At 39.2% G+C, this 21,507-nt stretch overlaps 1 protein-coding gene across 1 annotated transcript in view; it reads left to right on the top strand.

Moving 5' to 3' along the window:
* The window catches only part of EXOSC1 (exosome component 1), a 24,402-nt gene extending 2,993 nt beyond the window's left edge, over window positions 1-21,409 (top strand). The window contains exons 2-8 of the mRNA XM_063435313.1: window positions 8,250-8,365; window positions 9,440-9,514; window positions 10,524-10,612; window positions 14,354-14,387; window positions 14,829-14,879; window positions 20,365-20,449; window positions 21,148-21,409. Coding sequence (XP_063291383.1) covers window positions 8,250-8,365; window positions 9,440-9,514; window positions 10,524-10,612; window positions 14,354-14,387; window positions 14,829-14,879; window positions 20,365-20,449; window positions 21,148-21,254 — 557 coding nt within the window. The 3' untranslated portion in view covers window positions 21,255-21,409. The remainder of the gene's footprint in view (window positions 1-8,249; window positions 8,366-9,439; window positions 9,515-10,523; window positions 10,613-14,353; window positions 14,388-14,828; window positions 14,880-20,364; window positions 20,450-21,147) is intronic.
* The last annotated feature ends 98 nt before the right edge of the window (window positions 21,410-21,507 follow it).

Here is a 21,507-nt window from a genome sequence, read left to right as displayed (position 1 = left end):
ATAGCACTAATATCATAGGAGAGGGCACACATAGCACTAATATCATAGGAGAGGGCACACACAGCACTAATATCATAGGAGAGGGCACACATAACACTAATATCATAGGAGAGGGCACACATAACACTAATATCATAGGAGAGGGCACGCATAGCACTAATATCATAGGAGAGGGCACGCATAGCACTAATATCATAGGAGAGGGCACACATAGCACTAATATCATAGGAGAGGGCACACATAGCACTAATATCATAGGAGAGGGCACACATAGCACTAATATCATAGGAGAGGGCACACATAGCACTAATATCATAGGAGAGGGCACACACAGCACTAATATCATAGGAGAGGGCACACACAGCACTAATATCATAGGAGAGGGCACACACAGCACTAATATCATAGGAGAGGGCACACACAGCACTAATATCATAGGAGAGGGCACACATAACACTAATATCATAGGAGAGGGCACACATAGCACTAATATCATAGGAGAGGGCACGCATAGCACTAATATCATAGGAGAGGGCACGCATAGCACTAATATCATAGGAGAGGGCACACATAACACTAATATCATAGGAGAGGGCACACATAACACTAATATCATAGGAGAGGGCAAACATAACACTAATATCATAGGACTAAAAATTTCGCCCTGGCGCTTGGGATGCGGCCGTCCTGAGGAGCATGGAGGGGGGCGGCCGCGGGAGCATGGAGGCAGGCGGCCTGGCCGCAGGAGCGCGTGGTGCAGCAGTGACCCAGGACTCTAGTGACCGTCTGAGTGACTGTTCCTAGAGGTGTTACTAAGCAGCAATGTAAATTCTGCCTTTTTACAGAAAAGGCAGTGTGTACACTAAAATGCCTGCAGGGACAGGCTATAGACACCAGAACAACTACATCAAGCTGTAGTGGTTCTGGTGACTATAGTGTCCCTTTAAGAATTGCATTTTCTTGCCAACTTGTTTAGCTGGCTCCTAGATTCCAAACAAATCTGTCAAGCCGTGCACTAATATCATTGGAGAGAGCACACATAATGCACACACTTATATCATAGGAGAGAGACTCCCATAATACACACACTAATATCATAGGAGAGAGACTCCCATAATACACACACTAATATCATAGGAGACGGACACACATAACACACGCACTAATATCATAGGAGACGGACACACATAACGCGCACTAATATCATAGGAGACGGACACACATAACACGCACTAATATCATAGGAGACGGACACACATAACACACGCACTAATATCATAGGAGACGGACACACAACACACGCACTAATATCATAGGCGACGGACACACATAACACGCACTAATATCATAGGCGACGGACACAAATAACACACGCACTAATATCATAGGAGACGGACACACATAACACACACAATAATATCAAAGAAGACAGACACACAACACACACACTAATATCATAGGAGAGTGACACAAATAACACACGCACTAATATCATAGGAGACGGACACACATAACACACACAATAATATCATTGAAGACAGACACACAACACACACACTAATATAGGAGAGGGACCACATAACACACATATATTACAGGGAGAGGGACCACATAACACACACATATATTACAGGAAAAGGGAACACATAACACACACACAAACATCATAGGAGAGCACATATTTCATACTTTAAAGGGACACTCCAGGCACCCAGACCACTTCTGCTCATTGGAGTGGTCTGGGTGCCAACTCCCACTACCCTTAACCCTGCAACTGTAATTATTGCAGTTTTTCATAAACTGCAATATTTACATTGCAGGGTTAACTCCACCTCTAGTGGCTGTCTATTAGACAGCCACTAGAGGTCACTTCCTTGTTTCTAGCACAGGTTTCCTGTGCTAGAGCGTCGCTGGACGTCCTCACGCTGTGTGAGGACCTCCAGCGTCGCTCAAAACCCCATAGGAAAGCATTGAAATGATTTTTCAATGCTTTCCTATGGGGAGACGTAATGCGCATGCGCGGCATTTCCGCGCATGCGCATTAGGTCTCCTCGGCCGGTGAGCGAGATTAGTCTCGCCCACCGGCCGACGTAAGCACTAGGAGGAGCGTCGCGGAGGCGGAGACAGCAGCGAGGGACATCGCCGCTGTCCCAGGTAAGTGACTGAAGGGGTTTTTACCCCTTCAGTAACCGGGGATTGGTGGGTGGGAGGGAGAGGGACCCTCCAGTGCCAGAAAAACGGATCGTTTTTCTGGCACTGGAGTTTCCCTTTAAGTACTTTGCAAGAGTTTGTAGTATGAAGCAAAACATTGTAATATATGATCCTTGACAAAAGAAGGCTGGTGTCAGGAGTTACATAAACGAGGAACTGTCACTTTATGCATATTTCTTAATTATCTTTCATTGACATTTCATTTAACAGCTATTTTGTGAGGTCTGAATCACGTGAATCATACAAAGCTGTATTCCTAACTCTGTAGTGTCACTGAGAATGGGGGAATGCAGGCACATGCTAGCTGTCGAACAAACAGTGGTGGGTTCAGCGCTTAGTGATCAGTAGGAAGCTAAAAGACAGTGAAGGCTGCAACTTAAGAATATGACGTTCCTTCTACAAATCAAGAAGGTATTACACTCTCCTATTGGAGAGCTAGAGCTAGCTCTGGTATAACTGGCGTTCAGTGGCGTCAATCCCCCACTGGTAGGATATAGGTGTTGACAAATGGAGGGAGTCCTCAGTATAGAGGGAGAAATAAAACCAAATATAGTGCTCACTGTGTAGGTAGGTATAGAGCCAGGGATTGTTCTTCTCCTCCCAATTATAAAAGTTTTGATTTTTTTATTGAAATCAGTATTTTTATAAACTTTTGAGAAAATGATGCAAGGTGATTATCAATATTTTATTAAGTGGTGTAATTTCCAGAGAAATGGTTCCCCTTTAACAATCTCGAACACATTTTAAATGTAATTATTCAAAATGTGTTTTTCCCTTCAGATTAGAGGCAGTGCTTTACCAATGGGGGATTTCTAATCTGGAGGGAAAAAACAGGCAGGCAATTCTCCAAATTTTTTAACACCCTCCCCCTAATTGAATCATTTCCTTTAAATCCAAACTCAACTTGAATAACCCCAGGGGAGGTTAGGCAGGTTTTTTCTCCAAGGAAGCAGGTGAGAAGGGCTGAGGCTCGGGAGGCTCTGCTTCCTTTCTTGGGTAAGTATAAATTAAAACGCCGGACGGCGGGGTTTGCCTGTGTTTTTATGCCGTCTCGTCCGCGCCAGGTGCCGGTCAGACGAAGGACGCAGGCGTGCGTCGGCTGGGAGGTCCTGGCGGTGGAACACACGCACAGGTTGCGTTGCGTTCCACCGGGGTTTCGCGGAGCGCTATGCACATGCGAAACTAGATTCAGGCGCCAATTCTGAACTCGGCGTTTTGGTTCAGTGGCTGACAGGACTTAAAGGAGCAACTTACCAGCAGCAACCTGTTTGCCAGGAGCTCTCAGAACTGTTGCAAGTGTGTTTCTCACCTGCCCTCCAACACACTGTGCGGCCATTTAAGGTAAGACATTTTAGCTTTAATTTTAAATGGCTCTAGCCTGAATCTTAAAGGGAAAAAATAATAATTAATTTTTAATTTTATTTTTTCCCTTTCTTTTCTTTCCTCAGTATGTCTAATCCTGAGATTCCGGATAAATCATCAGAAAAGTGGAAATGTACATCAAAAGCCAAGCATTTAAGTTGCTCTGTATGTTGCCAACCTATGCCAGATGGTTATAAAAAGAAGCTTTGCTCGCTATGTTCTAAAGAAGCTTCAGAGGAAGCGAAAAAATCTGAAATGTCCACATTTCTCAGCTGGTTACAGCAGAGTATGCAGCAAACTTTTGTGGATATGCAGTCGGCAGCTATACAGACAGCCCAGGCTTCGGTTGCCCAGGATTTACAGATAGTAAAGCATTCAAAGAAAAGACTGAGATCATGGGAAGATTCAGATACAAGCTCAGGTACCTGTGCTTCTGATTCTGGTGAGGATTCCGGTAGTGATTCATCGGATGAGGAATTTGCATTTCCAGAAGAAGCCATTGGGAAACTAATAAAGGAAGTGCAGAGCATTTTGGAGAATGGGGTGTCAGGAAAAAAGACTAAAGTTTTCCCTTTACACCCACAGCTTAAGGAGTTGGTTTTAAGAGAATGGAAGTTCCCAAGCCACAAACTTTTTATTTTAAAACACTTGTTTCCATAGAAGCAGACCAGGACTGCCAGTTGGATACAGTCCCTGTAGTGGACGTTCCTATAGCACAAATAGGAAAGAAAACTACGTTACCTATTGGGGACTCGAGTGGGCTAAGGGATGTCATGGAAAAGCGCATGGACTCATCCTTAAAGAAGATGTTTGTCTCCTCAGCGGCCCAAACAAAAGCTCTTATTGCAGGAACATCTGTGGCTAAAGCCCAAAAACATTGGCTAGAAGAACTAGAGAAGATTTATGCAGGAAAATCTAAGGAAGATCCAGTAAAGCTGTTAAAAAATATTAAAATGTCGGCAGATTTTTTGGTAGATGCTTCTTCAGAAAGTCTGAAACTATCTGCTAAGAATTTGGGTCTTACGACAGTAGCTAGAAGAGCACTTTGGCTTAGGAACTGGTCAGCTGACGCAGCATCTAAAAATTCCTTATGTGACTTACCCTTTGAATCTGGAAGACTATTCGGCTCTAAATTGGATGATCTGTTAAAACAAATGAAGGAAGGCAGGAAGGCTTTGCCTGAATCCCATAAACAGTTTTGGAACCGTAAATCGGGGACTCATCCCTCATTTAGAAGTTCCTTTTGCAGGAACAACTACAGGGGTCAACAAAAGAGGGTTTTCGATTATAGGAAGAAAGAAAGATTCACAGACAAGAGAAATAAAATGTTGTGACACCAGGCCAATGGGAGGAAGGTTGATGCACTTTCTAAATCACTGGGAAAGGACGACATCAGATCGCTGGGTTCTCTCAGTAAAAAAGTGCGGGTACGCTCTGGAACTGTCAAATACCCCAAAGAAAATGTTCTTATGTTCCAAGGTTCATTCTCCAGAAACCGAGATAACTTTGATGCAAGAAGTATCAAGACTCCTACAGAAAAGAGTTGTGGAAGAGGTTCCTCTAAGAGAAAGACATCAAGGCACTTATTCAAGGCTGTTTTTGGTGCCAAAACCAGATGGCTCTTTCAGACCCATATTAGACCTAACAGTCGTAAACAGGTGTATTATAAAAAAGAAGTTCCGGATGGAAACAATAAAATCAGCTACACTTCTTATTCAACCAAGAAATTGGTTTGCGTCCCTGGATTTTAAAGATGCCTATCTTCACGTGCCCATAGCAGAATCCAGCAAAAGGCTTCTAAGATTTGCGGTCTGCATCCAATCGGTAACCAGGCATTACCAATTCAAGGCCCTGCCATTCGGCCTGTCATCTCCACCCAGGGTATTCACAAAGCTTCTAGTAGTCATCTCAGCATACCTAAGAGGTTTGGGGATTTATGTAATCCCTTATTTGTACGACTGGCTTTTGATTGCAGAGTCATAAGAACAACTAAAATTAGACCTTTGTACAGCTCTACAAGCTCTTCAAACGCATGGCTGGCTAATAAATTTCAGCAAGTCGGAATTAGTGCCGGTTCAAAGGATTCAGTTCTTAGGTCTAATTTTGGACTCAATCTCTATGAAGATTTTCCTGCCGGAAAAGAAGAAGATAAAGATAACACAATCAATTCAGAAGCTCAGGGAAAAAGGTGTTTTTTCAGTCAGAGAAGCAATGAGTTTACTGGGTCTTTTTACAGCTTCGATCCCTGCAGTCGGTTGGGCAAAAGCCAGAATGAGGCCTCTTCAGAGAAACATTCTACAAGTCTGGAATCGACAGACAGACGGCCTGGACGGGCTCATGAAATTCAACAATCTAACGTTGAGGAGTCTTCATTGGTGGACCTCGTCTCGATTCCTGCAAGCAGGTCTTTCATTCCAAATGAAGTCCTTCAGAATAATAACTACAGACGCCTCGGCACTAGGCTGGGGGGCCCATTTGGGAGACCTAAAGAAGCAAGGGTGTTGGCAAGAAAAGGATGCGAGAACTTCCTCAAATTTCAAGGAATTGAAGACCGTGTGGATGGCTCTCTTGGCATTTCAGTTCCTGATAAAAGATCAGCATATTCAGATACGTTCAGACAATCGAACGACAGTGGCGTTTTTGAACAAACAAGGAGGTACAAGATCAACGAAGTTGGAAAGTCTATGTTCAAAGATCATGCTATGGTCAGAAGTTCACCTTTGATCAATCTCAGCGGTTCACATTTTAGGAAAATTCAACGTATTAGCAGACACCCTGAGCCGTCATCACTTGAAGCAAACAGATTGGTCCCTTTCGTGCAGAATTTTCAAGCTTATTACAGTCCGCTTCGGTTGTCCAGAAATAGACCTTATGGCCTCCAGGACAAACAGGAAGACAAGACGTTTTGCATCTCTGAACCTTGCAGACAATCCAGATATCATAGATGCTCTATCAGTGCCATGGAAAGAGTAAGGATTATCATAATCCTTCCCTGGTGGCCAAGACGAAGTTGGTTTTCGGTTCTTCTAAATGTACCAGGGGCCACTTTTTGGAAACTTCCTCTATCAGAAGAAATTTTAGAACACGCCATGGTGCCTCTTCCAACCCTTCAGAGATTCCAGTTGACGGCTTGGTATCTGAACTCCAGATTTTAGAGAGTAAAGGTCTAGATCCTGAGGTTATAAAAATGTTATTGGCTACTAACAAAGAATCTACGTCTAAAATTTACTCCAGGATTTGGAAGAAATTTTGTCAGTGGTGTTGCAGGTTTAAAGTGAACCCTGTTTCAGCCTCCATCCAGAAGATTCTCACATTCCTTCAGATGGGATTTGCAAAGGGTTTAAAGCCAGCTTCGTTAAAATTACAAGTTTCTGCGATCAGTTTCTTTTCTTTCAGATGTTTAGCCTCAAACATTCTGATAACAAGGTTCTTCAGGGCTCTGGCCCATTTGGTTCCCAACATCAGGGAAACCTGTCCACCCTGGGATCTAAATTTAGCCTTATCCGCTCTTTGTGAGCCACCCTTTGAACCGATAGAGGAGGCGTCTCTGAAGATTATATCGTTAAAAAATGTATTTTTGGTGGCAATCACATCAGCCAAGAGAGTGGGTGAAATCCAAGCTCTTCGAGCAAATTTTCCGTTTTTGGTTTTTCAGCAAGACAAGGTGGTTTTAAAGCTCGACCCCTCGTTTATCCCTAAGGTTCTGACTTCTTCTAACATCAACCAAGAAGTTGTTTTGCCTACTTTTTGTCCAAATCCTTCTAATACCTTGGAAAGAAAAATTCACTGCCTAGACGTGAAGAGATGTCTTATGCAATATCTTAAATCTACTGAATCCTTTAGGAGGGATAACAGTCTTTTTGTCTTGGTCAATGGCACAAGGAAGGGTATAAAGGCTTCAAAGAGTTCTCTGGCTAGGTGGCTGAAGGATTGTATTCTTTTGGCTTATTCCACAAGTGGCACGGAAATTGCAGGCCCCATAAAGGCCCATTCAACTAGAGCTATATCTACATCCTGGGCTCTGCGAGCGGCAGCTACACCTTCTCAGATTTGTTCAACAGCTACTTGGTCTTCACTGCATACATTCTCGAAACATTACAGGTTAGACATACTGGCCTCAGAAGATGCAGCTTTTGGGCGTAAGGTGCTTCAAGCAGTGGTGAAATAAATCCCGCCCTTAGGAATTGCTTTGTCATATCCCATTGGTAAAGCACTGCCTCTAATCTGAAGGGAAAAACATAAATTTTTACTTACCGTAAATTTATTTTTCCTGAAGATTAGAGGCAGTGCTATATTTCCCCCCCTTTTTTTCTAATAAACTCAGAGATTTGCAGGTACTTGGCTTGTGTATTTTCTTGTGTTGTTCAAGGTGAGTTTGGATTTAAAGGAAAGGATTCAATTAGGGGAAGGGTGTTAAAGAATTTGGAGAATTGCCTGCCTGTTTTTTCCCTCCAGATTAGAAATCCCCCATTGGTAAATCACTGCCTCTAATCTTCAGGAAAAATAAATTTACGGTAAGTAAAAAATTTATGTTTTTAACTTCCACATTCAACTTGATTTGCTCTTTTATTGCAGGGTTGTTATGCAGACATAATTGGCCTGTTAGTAAATGCATATTAAAGGTGTAATGCACAAACATGAAAGATAATCTGTTGTGAATTTCCGTATTTTTTTAGGAGAAAGATTATGCAGCCTTGAGGATTGTTCTCCTGGTTATGGCACATATTGCAAGCATGGCTACATTTTTTCCTCCCTTTCTGGATACGTAGTAAAGAAAACGGACAATGGCCTGGTAAGAATATATCTATTTATAAATTGGTTCCAGATGCCTTTAGGTTATTGGGCCTCCTTTTCCAAATTTAAATAATAAAGTTAAACTCGCCTCTCATCCGGGGGTATCCTGGTCTTGCCACAGCTGCCACTTCATTCTTCTGAGATCACTAGGATGATGCAGAAACATTAAGGGTCCCACTGCACAGGCAAGTAATCGCCACACTGCACCAATAGGATTCTCCTCCTAGACAATTATTATATATATTATACCTCAACATTAATCCATATTGATTTTGGTGCTTAGAATGTCCATTTAAAAGAACACTATTCAAAATTGTCTTTACAAAATTAAGAGCAGGTGCCGGTTGCGTCGGCCCGGCACCTGCTCTTAATTTTGTAAATACAAAATACTGGTTGTACAGTACTGCTCAAATGGTTTTACCATTAACTGGGGGAATGCACTATAATCACTATGTCAGCAACAGTGGTATTGCTGAGATCCATTTAAAGGGATACTCCAGGCACCCAGACCACTTCTGCCCATTGGAGTGGTCGGGGTGCGAACTCCCACTACCCTTAACCCTGCAAGTGTAATTATTGCTGATTTCATAAACTGCAATAATTACCTTGCAGAGTTAAGTCCTCCTCTAGTGGCTGTCTATCAGACAGCCACTAGAGGGACTTCCGTATTCTTAGAACACGAAAAGTGTGTTTTACAACACTATGCATGAGGACCTCAAGCGTCGCCAGAAACCCCATAGGAAAGCATTATAAAATGCTTTCATATGGGGAGGTCTAATGCGCGTGTGCAGCCATTGATGCGCATGCGCATTGTGTCTCCCCCGCCGGTTGACATCGGCGGGGGAGGAGAGTAGGCGGTGCCTGACCGAGCGCCGAGGGAACTTGGCGCTGGACTCCGGTAAGTGACTGAAGGGGGTTTTAACCCCTTCAGCAACTTGGGAGGGAGATGGGCACTATAGGGTCCTGCAGTGCCAGGAAAACTAATATGTTTTCCTGGCACTGGAGAATCCCTTTAACTAAATATTGGGATTTTATTTTTTCAATATGTCACTCTGCCATCTTTCTTTTTCAGTTGCCAGTTATTTCTGTAGTGCGAGACACTGACTCACATCTTCTGCCAGATATAGGTTCTATCGTAACATGCAAGGTGAGAAGTAAAACTGTACACTTGAACAGATTGTGTTATGAATACACTTTATGTAATATTTTATTCATATTTATATACAATCGTTTCCAACTATCTGTGCAAAACTTATTTGAAATGAATCCGGTGAAGTGCTGTTTGCATTACTTGCTTTGACCAGCTTTGTTTATTTTATTTTTTATCATCACTAACTTTTATTGACACATTACATGTTTTGATACAATTACATGGTGACTATCATTTCTGTACTGAGAAAACATCACAAGTGGAAGATGCTTTCTCGTATGTAACAGACTTGTCCCATTTATTTGCCCTTGATGCTTTGTGTGTAGACACAGTACAATTGCAAGGTACAATTTATTATATTTAAACTGACTGTCAATCTACAAAACGAGAATAATATTCAGCTCACGTGCAACTTTTTTACATTTTGCAAGTGATATTCAAAGCTGAAAGGCCCTATACTGATCTGGAAACATCTGGGGTGTTTTGTTTTTTTAGCATAGATTGCTTGTTGTTGCTAAAATTGTAGGACATTCTGCATTTGAAAACACTCAAAGCATCATATCCCATACAGCTTATTGTAATGGTTATGGTGCCAGGACTGCCTTGGCACCCCCAATTGTAAGTAGTCAAACCATTTTAGGAAGCATTCCGCCTACAGTGCTTCTGACATAGAGCTGGACGTTCTCTATCTGAGCTAGCCGTGCACTGCAGGCTCAGGCAAACTACTTGAAGCTCCTGAGCAGCAACTTTCGGCTCTCTTTTGGAAGTATTAGAGGTGGTAAGCAGTGTCCAGCAGAAGCAAGTAAGAGGTAATTGCAAGGAGGGGTGTGCCAGGGTATTCCTGGTGTCGCAACCATTACTGTACGCTGTAGTGCTTTTAATGTTCTTTTAAGAATCAGATTATTACAACATGTATTTTAAGGGATTCAATGTTGTGTAATAAGTTGTAATGATAGTAATAAGGATAATTCAGGAAGATATTTCAATTGTGTGGTCTCTTTAATAGGTGATGAGCATTAATGCCAGGTTTGCTAAAGTTCAGATCATGTATATTGGATCAACAGCTCTGAAGACAACGTTTAGAGGCACTATAAGGTTTGTTTTATGGTATTTTCGACTGCTGATTGATTGTAGATGCTATAACTTGGCGTGTGTGATTTGTTCATTGTTTCATGGTTTTGTTGGGAGCAATTTTATCCTTCTATGGAATACTTTAACCTGTACTATGCCGCCCCGCATTTAGTGAGCTTAAATGCGGTTAGAGCGACATAGTACTCCATAACGATTGTTGGCTCCCCTGTCCCTGCACAGTTACTTAGAGCAACGATCCCGGCCCAGGGGGACTACCTCTCGAGACGGGCAGTCCTCCTGCTTCCATTTCGGCCCTTCAGGGCCATGTGATCGCGACTGGTGTCGCAATCACACGGCCGCAAAGCAGTCTTTGAGACTGCCTGAGTGCTCAGGCAGTCCCCCTAGTGCCTGAAAATTAAAATAAAGTTAGTAAAACACATTCAAACAATTTACATGAATTATACATGTATAATATATTATAGGTTAATGAAAACACATGATTAGCATATTATACATATATAATTTAATTCTTACTGTGTTTTGGTATTAATCCATATATTAATACCAAAGAAATTGTGAAAAATGTAAAAGGCAAATATGAATGCTAATTTTGGCCAGAGTTTGTGACCAAGTGGCTACTACAAAAGACTGTAACAACAACACCGTATGGAGAGATCATATGCTGAAATACATATAACTAGGTGCCAATACTCCACAGCACTCTCTCAAATGCCCAAACGAAATCCAATGTAATAAAGAAGAGATTGCACATACACATAAATGTTTTATTAGACCACACAGGGTGTAACAAACACAAAGTAAAACATCAAATGGAGCAAAAAAAACAACTAAAATTAAAGTCACAACAATAAGGCAAATAAATAAAGCAATGGCAATAACCACAACTTACACAAGCCTATTCTGGCAGAAACACAAGCCCTCCTGACTGCCTTCCTCAAGGGTGTTTGTGTACTACAAAAGACTGGACCTTCCCCTATTTTGAATAATACCCTTGGTTGTCTACTTTTACAAATGGTATGCCGTGCTGGGGTTAATTTTCATTCCTTGACTCTCATACAGTCCCAAAGGCAGCATAAGCCCGGCAAACCAGCATGGCAAGTTTCAATGTGTAAAAATGCTAATATTTGACCCTGTAACTCTTCAAAACACCATAAAACCTGTACATAGTGGGTACTTCTGTACTTGTAAGACATCACTGAATACAAATATGAGTAATTTAATGCAGTAAAAACGAACAGTATTAAGTGATTAACAATTAAAATGCCACGCAGAACTTGAAAAATAACAATTTCTTAATTTCTCAGTTTTTTATATTATTCATATTACATTATGTTTCAGATATAAATATTTGATGTGAAATGAAAGCCCTATTTCCCCTAAATAAAAGATATATAATAAGTGTGGGTGCACTTCATATGAAAGAGGTGAATTACGGTTGGACAGACATATAGCGCAAATTCCAGGTTTTGTTTACGTTTTGTTTTGATCACAACGTGTACATTTGGCTCAGTCCTTAACCCCTTCAGGACCGGCCTGTTTTTGCGATGTTTGTACGTTAAGGACCAGAGCAGTTTTAACACTTTTGTGGTGTTTGTGTTTAGCTGTAATTTTCCGCTCTCTCATTTACGGTTCCCATACAAGTTATATACTGTTTTTTTCACGACAAGAAGGGCTTTCTTTACATACCAGTATATATATTATGTCATATATTGTATTTAAAAAAAAAAAAAAAAAATATGGTGAAAAAAAAAAAAAAAAAACATGTTTTTGGACTTTTACTTGAAAAATCTTTTACTTATCTACAAAAGCTAATGAAAAAAACTGCTAAATAGATTCAAAATGTTGTCCCGAGTTTAAAAACACCCAGTGTTTACATGCTTTATTGCTTTTTTTTGCAAGTTATAGGCCTATAAATACAAGTAGGAAATTGCTGTTTCAATATATATATATTTTAAATGTATCAATAGTGACATTGTTACACCGTTATCTGTCATAAATCCCCGAAACACACCTAACATGTACATATTTTTTAAAGTAGACAACCCAGGGTATTCAAAATGGGGTATGTCCAGTTTTTTTTAGTAGCCACCTAGTCACAAACACTGGCCAAAGTTAGCATTTATATTTGTTTGTGTGTTAAAAATGCAAAAAACGCTAACTTTGGCCGGTGTTTGTGACTAAGTGGCTACTAAAAAAAGCTGAACATACCCCATTTGCAATACCTTGGGTTGTCTTCTTTCGCAAATGGTATGCCATCATGGGGCTAATTCTCATTCCTTGGCTACCATACGCTCTCAAAGGCAACCTAACCAATCTGACAAATTTCAATAAAAAAAAAAAAAGTAAAATCAAGCCTTATATTTGACCCTGTAACTTTCACAAACACTATAAAACCTCTACATGTGGGGTACTGTTATACTCAGGAGACTTCGCTGAACACAAATATTAGTGTATCAGAACAGTAAAATATATCACAGCAATAATATCCTCAGTGAAAGAGCTGTTTGTGTGTGAAAAATGCAAAAAACTTCACTTTCACTGACAATATTATCGCTGTGATATGTTTTACTGTTTTGAAACACTAATATTTGTGTTCAGCGAAGTCTCCCGAGTAAAACAGTACCCCCATGTACAGGATTTAGGGTGTCATAGAAAGTTACAGGGTTAAACACAGTGCTAGCAAATTAAATTATCTGGACTTTTGGCCTGGGTTGGCAGGCAGGTCCCTCAAATTGCAATCATTAAAATTACTTAATTAGGTAAAAATATTACATAAATATGCACGTAGAATTTTAATATATATACATATTTATATATTTGACGTCTACGTGTATATTTATGAAATTATTTATGTAATTATGTATGTGGACATATGTATATTTCGTATTATTTTTATTTATTTATTTATACATAGATATATATATCATTACATTCTAAGTATATTTTGATATAAATATATATATATCAATATCAAAATACTGTTAGAATAAAACTGAATATATATATATAATTTTTTTTTAATTATTAAAAATTATTTTTATTTTTTGTTATTTATTTTTATTAACATATTATTTGTATTTTATAATAATATATATATACCATATATATAGTTATTATATATATTGTATATATTCGTGTGTAATTTAAATATAAGTGTATTTTTATAATTATATACGTATATATAAATATAAAAATACACTTAGTGTGACATTATATATATGATATATATACATATATTATATATAGGTATATATAGATATAATACATGTATATATAGCATATATATACACATATTATTTTTTTTTTTTTACACAGATTTTTTTTTTACACTTTATTTTGGATTTTTCACTTGCAGGGAGACTGCCTGTCAGCACAGACAGTCCCCCTGCAGGCAGACACATGGACACCTATTGCGGTCATGTGATCGAGTGATCACATGGCCGTGGGGTCCTGATCTGCCGAAGGGGGACTGCCTGGGCAGACAGGCAACCCCCCTGGACCGGGTGGAGCACTGATCGCCGCCGTGGGACCGACGGCGATCAGGTAAGTAGCCCAAAACCGTTATGACGGTTCAGGACCGTCAGCGGTCCAAACGCACGTTTTACCGCTGACGGTCCTGAACCGTCAGCGGTCGTTAAGGGGTTAAGGGTTTAAGAAAGAAAGAAAAAGAAAATGTTGAGTTTTTTTTTTTTTACATCATACACACACACAGTTGATTTATGTTTGTTTTTGTTTCTTTTGTAGGAAAGAGGATATCAGAGCAACTGAAAAAGACAAGGTAATTGTCTCAAAATATGTTTTGGTGTTTGTTTTAGAAGGTTTACCAATGTCTTACTAATTTTGAAACAAACTAAACTGGGAAATTCAGATTGCGCCAAAGGTCTGTAGCCCCCATAATAACTTAATCAAGATGAAGTTGTTATGGGGTCTGGAGTCCCCCAGAGTTTTCTTTTAACAGTTCCTTTGTCAGCTTTTTTTTAATTGCATTTAATTTTTAGCTAGATGCAGCTGCTGTTGAACTACAGTGTCCATGGTGAGGCTGGGATTAATAATTATGGAACTTGTAGTTCAACTCCTGTAATTTAACTACATTCGTTAAATTAGGTTCACAATTAGATCTGTAAAGTTACGACAAATTGTAGAAGATTTGTCATTAGTTTCCAGGCCGTTATTTGGTATTTTTTCTTCCTGTCATTAAAAATGTCTTTGTCTCTTGTAGGTGGAGGTATACAAAAGTTTTCGTCCGGGAGATATTGTTGTGTCCAAAGTAGTATCCTTTTGCTTTACTTACTGAAAAATATATATTTATTTTTTTGTAGCAACCTATTTATTTATTTATTTCATTTCTTAATCATTTACCTTCCAACAATATGTAATGGATGATATGTATTTATATTTATACAATTTCCCACATAAAGCCCTAGTTACCTTTCCCTGTTGCCCTTGCAATAATTAACATGAAGCAGGAATCTCTTCTGCTTGCCTGCATCTCTGCAGAAGGACTGTAAACGGTATATCACAGAAACTGTACGTCAAGCTGCATGGCTACATTCTACTGAGTAAACTTCAGGGATGCAGTGTCATGCACAGTACAAATGTCTGAGGACGCTATGCGCAGACATTCTAATTTGTCCTTTAGTATGTATGGCCTGACGGCAGTGAAACACAGAATATCATGGAGCATAAGAACTCCTCTAAATAGTAGACTGAAAAACACATTTTACTGTATTAATTGTAACTGCTAATCTGTCTCCTTTTTCTAAAGCAGGGAGACTGCCGAAAAACATACAATCAAAAACAAAGAAAAAAGTTGCTTGCTCACTTTCCCAAATACCTATGCACATTTAAATAACTGGAGGTTAATTATTATTATTATAATAATCCTTTAATAGGAGAACCAATGGGGTAGGTTGCATCACTGAAACTTGGCTGTGTAATACATAAGCAAATACAAATATTCAAAATTAAACAATGCGCTCAAACTACAACTACTTCTGGGCGGCAGCAATGACTATAGTACACATAAGCTCCAATACATACAATAAAATTACTTAGGAGTAGTGGCAGTTTGAGAATAGGGCTTAATTTTGTATGTTTTTATTTGCTTTTGTATTACACAGCAATGTTACAATGCTGTCACCCACCCAATGTGTTCCATACTAAGGGTTAAAGGGACACTATAGTCACCTGAACAACTACAGCTTAACCCCTTAAGGACACAGCTTCAGAAGCTGGCATACCCTTAAGGACACAAGCAATTTTTGCATTTTTTGCTGTTTGTGTTCAACTGCAATTTGCATCTCTCTCATTTATTGTACCAACACATATGATATACCGTTTTTTTAGACAACAAAAAGGGCTTTAATTTGATGTGACCTATACATGTATAAATTCTCATTTATTACACAAAAAATGCAAAATAATGTGGAAAAACCAAAAAAAAACGCTTTTTTCCCCACGTTTTGGCAATAATAATGTGTACATAATATGTACAGCTTAGGAAAAGTAATCAAAATCAATTCATTTATGTGTCTTGATTTACCAAGTTCATAATATGTGTAGGATTTCAGTTTATTTTGAAAGTTACAGGTCACAAACTACAAGGTCTAAAATAAAATTTCAATGTGAAACAATTTTAGAAGTTGGTATGTTTGTCTTGGAAGTTTAATACCCATTACAGGAAACAAAATTGCCACACAAAAGTATATATTTATATAAAGTAGACATCACAGGCTATTTACCTAGGGTTAGTTTGACACTTTTTGCGTAGCCATTTCACCGCCAATCTCTGCTAAATATTGGAGTAAAATTGTGTTTTTTCTCTATTTTGGCATATTCACATATAACAAGGTTTTTGTAATGTGTATTTCGTAAATCTAGTGTGTGCTATCCCTGTACAGAACCCCATATTGTGTTCAGCTACATCTGCTGAGTACAACGATACCCCCATTGTATACCTTTGCCCCTATTCTGTGAAGCTACAGTGCCATATAGGAGACCATGCTATTTCAGTTTCTATAGTTGGAATTTTCATAGATGGTCATATGTCTGAATTTGTGGCATTATAGCCATCTGACTGTTCAAATAACCCCATAAAGGCCTTCCATTTGAGAAAGCAGACACTCCAGGGTATCTTATTAGGCATATATTATACCTTAACTTGCCACCATGTTTTCACCAATTTATTTCAAATTTTGTGGTGAGAAAAAAAAAATAATTTTTTTTACATACATGTTGCATTTTCGCTGGGTATTTCTTACATTTGATAAGTGCCACTGTCATAAATTCCCCCTAAGTATGCTCAGTTACCTCTTCTGAGTAAAACAATATGCCCAATGTATGACCCAGACACTATTTTGTGAAGTTACAGTGCTGTGAAAGAGATGTGATAAGTTCAGGTTTTTAAGTGTGAATTTACATGGAGAGTTTTAATGGGTCCGTATTCTATTTTTAAATATGTTAGCAGGCTGCTTTATCCAATTACACCAAAAAGGCATACTATTTCTTAAAGAAGACGCCCAAGGGTATTTCAAATGGCAAATTTTGAACCTTAGCGTGGGATAATTTTTCCGTTAGCTTGTATCAAGTGCAGTGGTAAAAAGCATTTTTTTTCTGCCTTTTTGACACACAGTGAGTTTGTACTGTATATTTTGCAAACCTTATGTGTGCTATGGCTTTATAATACTTTATATGTTGCTCAGCTATGTTGTCTGAGTACAGCAATACCCCCGTATGTACCTTTGCCAGTTATATGGGGACGTTGAAGGGGCACATTTCAGACACAGCCATTGCAGGTTTTGTCAAACTTTGAATTTTTACGCTGTGTTGTTACCCCACTTTGAAGTTTTTTAGCAGGCTATATATTCCAACTATCCCATAAAAGCATACTATTTCTTAAAGAAGACATCCCAGGGTATTTCAAAAGGCATATTTTGAACCTTAGTGGGGGATCATTTTTCTGCTAGCTTGTACCAAGTGTAGTGGTAATAAGCATTTTTTCTGCTTTTTTGACACATACCGTGAGTTTGTACTGTGTATTTTGCAAACCTTATGTGTGCTACAGCTATATAATACTTCCTATCTTGCTCAGCTGTGTCATCTGAGCACAGCAATACCCCCATATGTACCTTTGCCATGTATATGCGGACATTGAAGGGGCACATTTGAGACACAGCCATTTAAGTTTTTTCAAACTTTACATTTTTACGCTGTGTCCATACCCCACTTTGGAGGTTTGTTTGTAGGTTAATTATTCCAGCTACCCCATAAAGGCATACCATTTCTTAAAGAAGACACCCTAGGGTATTTCAAAAGATGTATTTTGAACCTTAGCGTGAAATCATTTTTCCGCTAGCTTGTACCAAGTGTAGTGGTAATATGCTTTTTATATGCCTTTTTGACATACTCAATGAGTTTGTAAAATATATTTAGCAAACCTTATATGTGTTACAGCAGTAGAATACATCATATGTTGCTCCGCTATGTCATCTGAGTACAGCAATACCCCCGTATGTACCTTTACCAGGTATATGACAACGTTGAAGGGGCACATTTGAGACACAGCCATTCAAGGTAGATTTTTTACGCTGGGTCCATGCCCCACTTTGGATTTTTTTTTAATAGGTTTTGTTTTCCATTTACTTCACAAAGGCATACCATTTCCTAAAGAAGACACCCCAGGGTGTTTCAAAAGGCATATTTGAAACATTACCGCGGTATCATTTTTTCGCTAGCTTGTACCAAGTGTAGCGGTAATGCGCATTTTCCCCCTTTTTTAAACATTTTTTTAACTTTTTAAAAAAAAATTTTTAACTTTTAAAAAGTTTTATTTAGCTTTTGACAACTTATTTTACTATTTTAAAACTTTGTTTAAACTTTTGAAAAGTTTTTTAACTTTTTATTGTTTTTTTTTTTAACTTTTAACCCCTAACTAGCCTAACCGTAAATCCCCAAATTTCCCACTAACTTCTACCCACCTTAGCTAAATAAATAAATATTTTAAAATATTTAAACGAATTAATTAAATACATTTAACCCCTGAGGATTAAAAAAAATAAAAGTTAACCCTCAGGGGTTAAAAGAAAAAAATCAGATCACAGTGAAATACTGTGATCTGTATTTTGATCACTGCAGGCAGTGATCAAAGGGCAGGGAAGGGGTTAAATTTTATTTGAAAGAGGTGAGGGGGGGTGGGATTTTGTAACTAACTTTTTTTTTTACAGCCAGAGAGAAAGATCAGCACCGATCTGTCTCTCTGCTGTTCACAGCTCACACGGAGCTGCCGGGAAACAGATCGGGTTTCACTGCAGCACGTGTGATCACTCTGACTCCCGGTCAGAGCGATCACATGGGCTGAATCAGTGAAACAGCCCATGGTAGTGTGCCTCCGATAGGGAGACACACTACAGGAAGATTAACCCCACGATTGCCGCGATTGTGGCAATCAGGGGTTAATTTTCATTTTGGACGGAAATTTTCCGTCCAGCGTCCTTAAGGGGAGTGCTGCAATGACAGAAAATTTCCGTCATGCGTCCTTAAGGGGTTAATGTAGTTGTTCAAGTATGATCTATAGCTCCCTGCAGGCAATCTAATGTAAACACTGTATTTTCAGAGAAAATACAGTGTTTACATTGATAGGAATACCTCCAGTGGCCGTCACTCAGACGGCCACCAGAGGGACTTCCTATCATGCAGGGCCCTAAAAAGGCCCTGTACACGTCAGACGTATTAAAATACGTCTGACGTGTGCAGGAGAGAGAAGGCACTGTGTGCGCGCCTTCTCTCTCCAGCCTGTCAGCAGAGGAGGGGGGCGGGCAAAGAACGCGAGCTGAGCTGTCACTCAGCTCGCGGCCGCGCGCATGCGCGGTAGTGCGCTCAGGACTTCAGAGGGCGGCGAAGCCGCGCATGCACACAAGGGAGCAATGACGCTTCCAAATGGAAGCGTCTGATTGCTCGCGCCCGCCTATTTAGTCATTTCGCCGAAATAGGGGGCGGGGCTTCACGAGGCTCCGGGTGCTGGAACCAGGTGCGTAAAGAGGCTTGGCTGGAGAGTCCCTTTAATAAGTGTGTAAGGGTTTAGAAAAATACCCCTTTCTGTCTCATTAGATATTTTGCCGTGTAGCTGTAGACAGCATGGTGACTTGTTAGTGTAGGTCTCCCTCTATGAGGTTTTGACATGGCTGGAGAGCTTACACTTAAATGGCCATAGGAGTGACACTAATAAAACCGCCAGTTGTTTAAATGTGCACAGGTATTTGGTATAGTGTGCAAGTAACACTTTTTTTCCTTCGGTTTTTATTGTATGTATTAGGGCTGATGTATACTAAATTTATTGCTGCCGCCCAGGAGTGATGGGAGTTTGAGCGCAGGGCTTAATTTTATATTTGCGTAAAAATATATTGTAAGTCAATAGCCTACACAATGCTAGTTTTTCTGCCTTGCGTATTACGGTTTACAGTAGGAATAAGGGAATAAAATGGCACAGCCATTTACAGTCATAGGACTGTGAGAAATGTCTACAAATACTATTAGACCTATGAAACTAATGTTTGCATTATTTTACAGTATTTAATATTAAAACCACAACACCCTTCTAACTGCAGTATAAAATCAGTGGGATACACAAAAGCTATAATTGCAGGCTTATTATAAATGGAAGTAGTGTGGAAAATATTATTCCTATGGTTGCTTTGTACAGACTATATTTGTGCCTGGGCATTCACCAGTTTCTGGTTTCCTGAAATTCGATGTATTAGATATCTCTGGGAGATGCACAGTCTAATTATCTTTTAACCACAGCTGAGAATGAGCTTGGAGTGGTGGTGGCGCACAGTGAAGCAGGTGAGTTTAATATATATCAATATAGAACTTAGTAGGCCCTTAATACCTAATGACAGGAATAGGTATTTATTTAGTTAGTGTTTTTTTTATTTATTGTAGATTTTCCTTAATTAAAAGGACACACTGTTGTGGTCACCCACCAGTTTAATGTCAAACCATGAAGGAACGGTACAACATAAAGTGCAGTTAATCACGGCACTGCGCCTTCCTCTGTTGCATTCATAAAGGAGAATTTACACTTCCTCATTATCACTGTCCCTTTTGTTATACCTGGATGGTGGCGAAACTTTGAATCATTATATTATTATTCCAAATTATCTCTGCAGCAAAGAGTGAAGGTCCCCAGACACCAGAAAGAGCTTCTCTTCAAGGGTTCGCCATTAAAGATGATGCCAGGACACTTTTTAACATAATCAATACAGTGAGCTGCAGTAGATAAATTGCTTAGAATTCCCCTTTTATATCCATTTTGTTAGAATACCCCTTTTATATCCATTTTGTTCAATATTAGGATCAATCCTAAATTTTGGGGAACAATCCCTAAATGAATGTTTGCAACCCTCTGGGAATACATCTTTTCTTTTTTTATCTTTAAATTACATTGAGACTATACAATACTAATAGTCTTCTTCATATAATTGTATTTTTTGACACTGATATTTTAATACTCAATATAATTTTTTTGTTTCCTTCCTAAGGTGCAAGCATGGTTCCCATCAGCTGGTGTGAGATGCAGTGCCCAAAGACTCACATCAAAGAACAGCGGAAGGTGGCAAGAGTCCAGCCAGAGTTTCTTCAAACATAGGATGCAAAATACAAGCCTGCGATCTGAAATCATCCTTCAACTAGGGGGGGGTTTGAAATTCCCCATAACCACCGTGTGGTTAACTAGGTTTTTTTTTGTTTTTAAATCTCCAGTGTTCAGTTAAGACATAGGTGTTTTTTTGTTTGCCATATATTTTTTTTTTTTTTTTTTTTTTTTTTTTTTGCATCAACAAGCTGCATTGCAGTGTTGTTGCTACAATATATTTTTTTATATTTTTGCTAAATCTTTACCC

Source organism: Pelobates fuscus, chromosome 10 (assembly GCF_036172605.1).
Source record: "Pelobates fuscus isolate aPelFus1 chromosome 10, aPelFus1.pri, whole genome shotgun sequence".
In the NCBI taxonomy this organism is placed as follows: Eukaryota; Metazoa; Chordata; class Amphibia; order Anura; family Pelobatidae; genus Pelobates; species Pelobates fuscus.
This window is presented reverse-complemented; position numbering and strand designations above follow the sequence as displayed.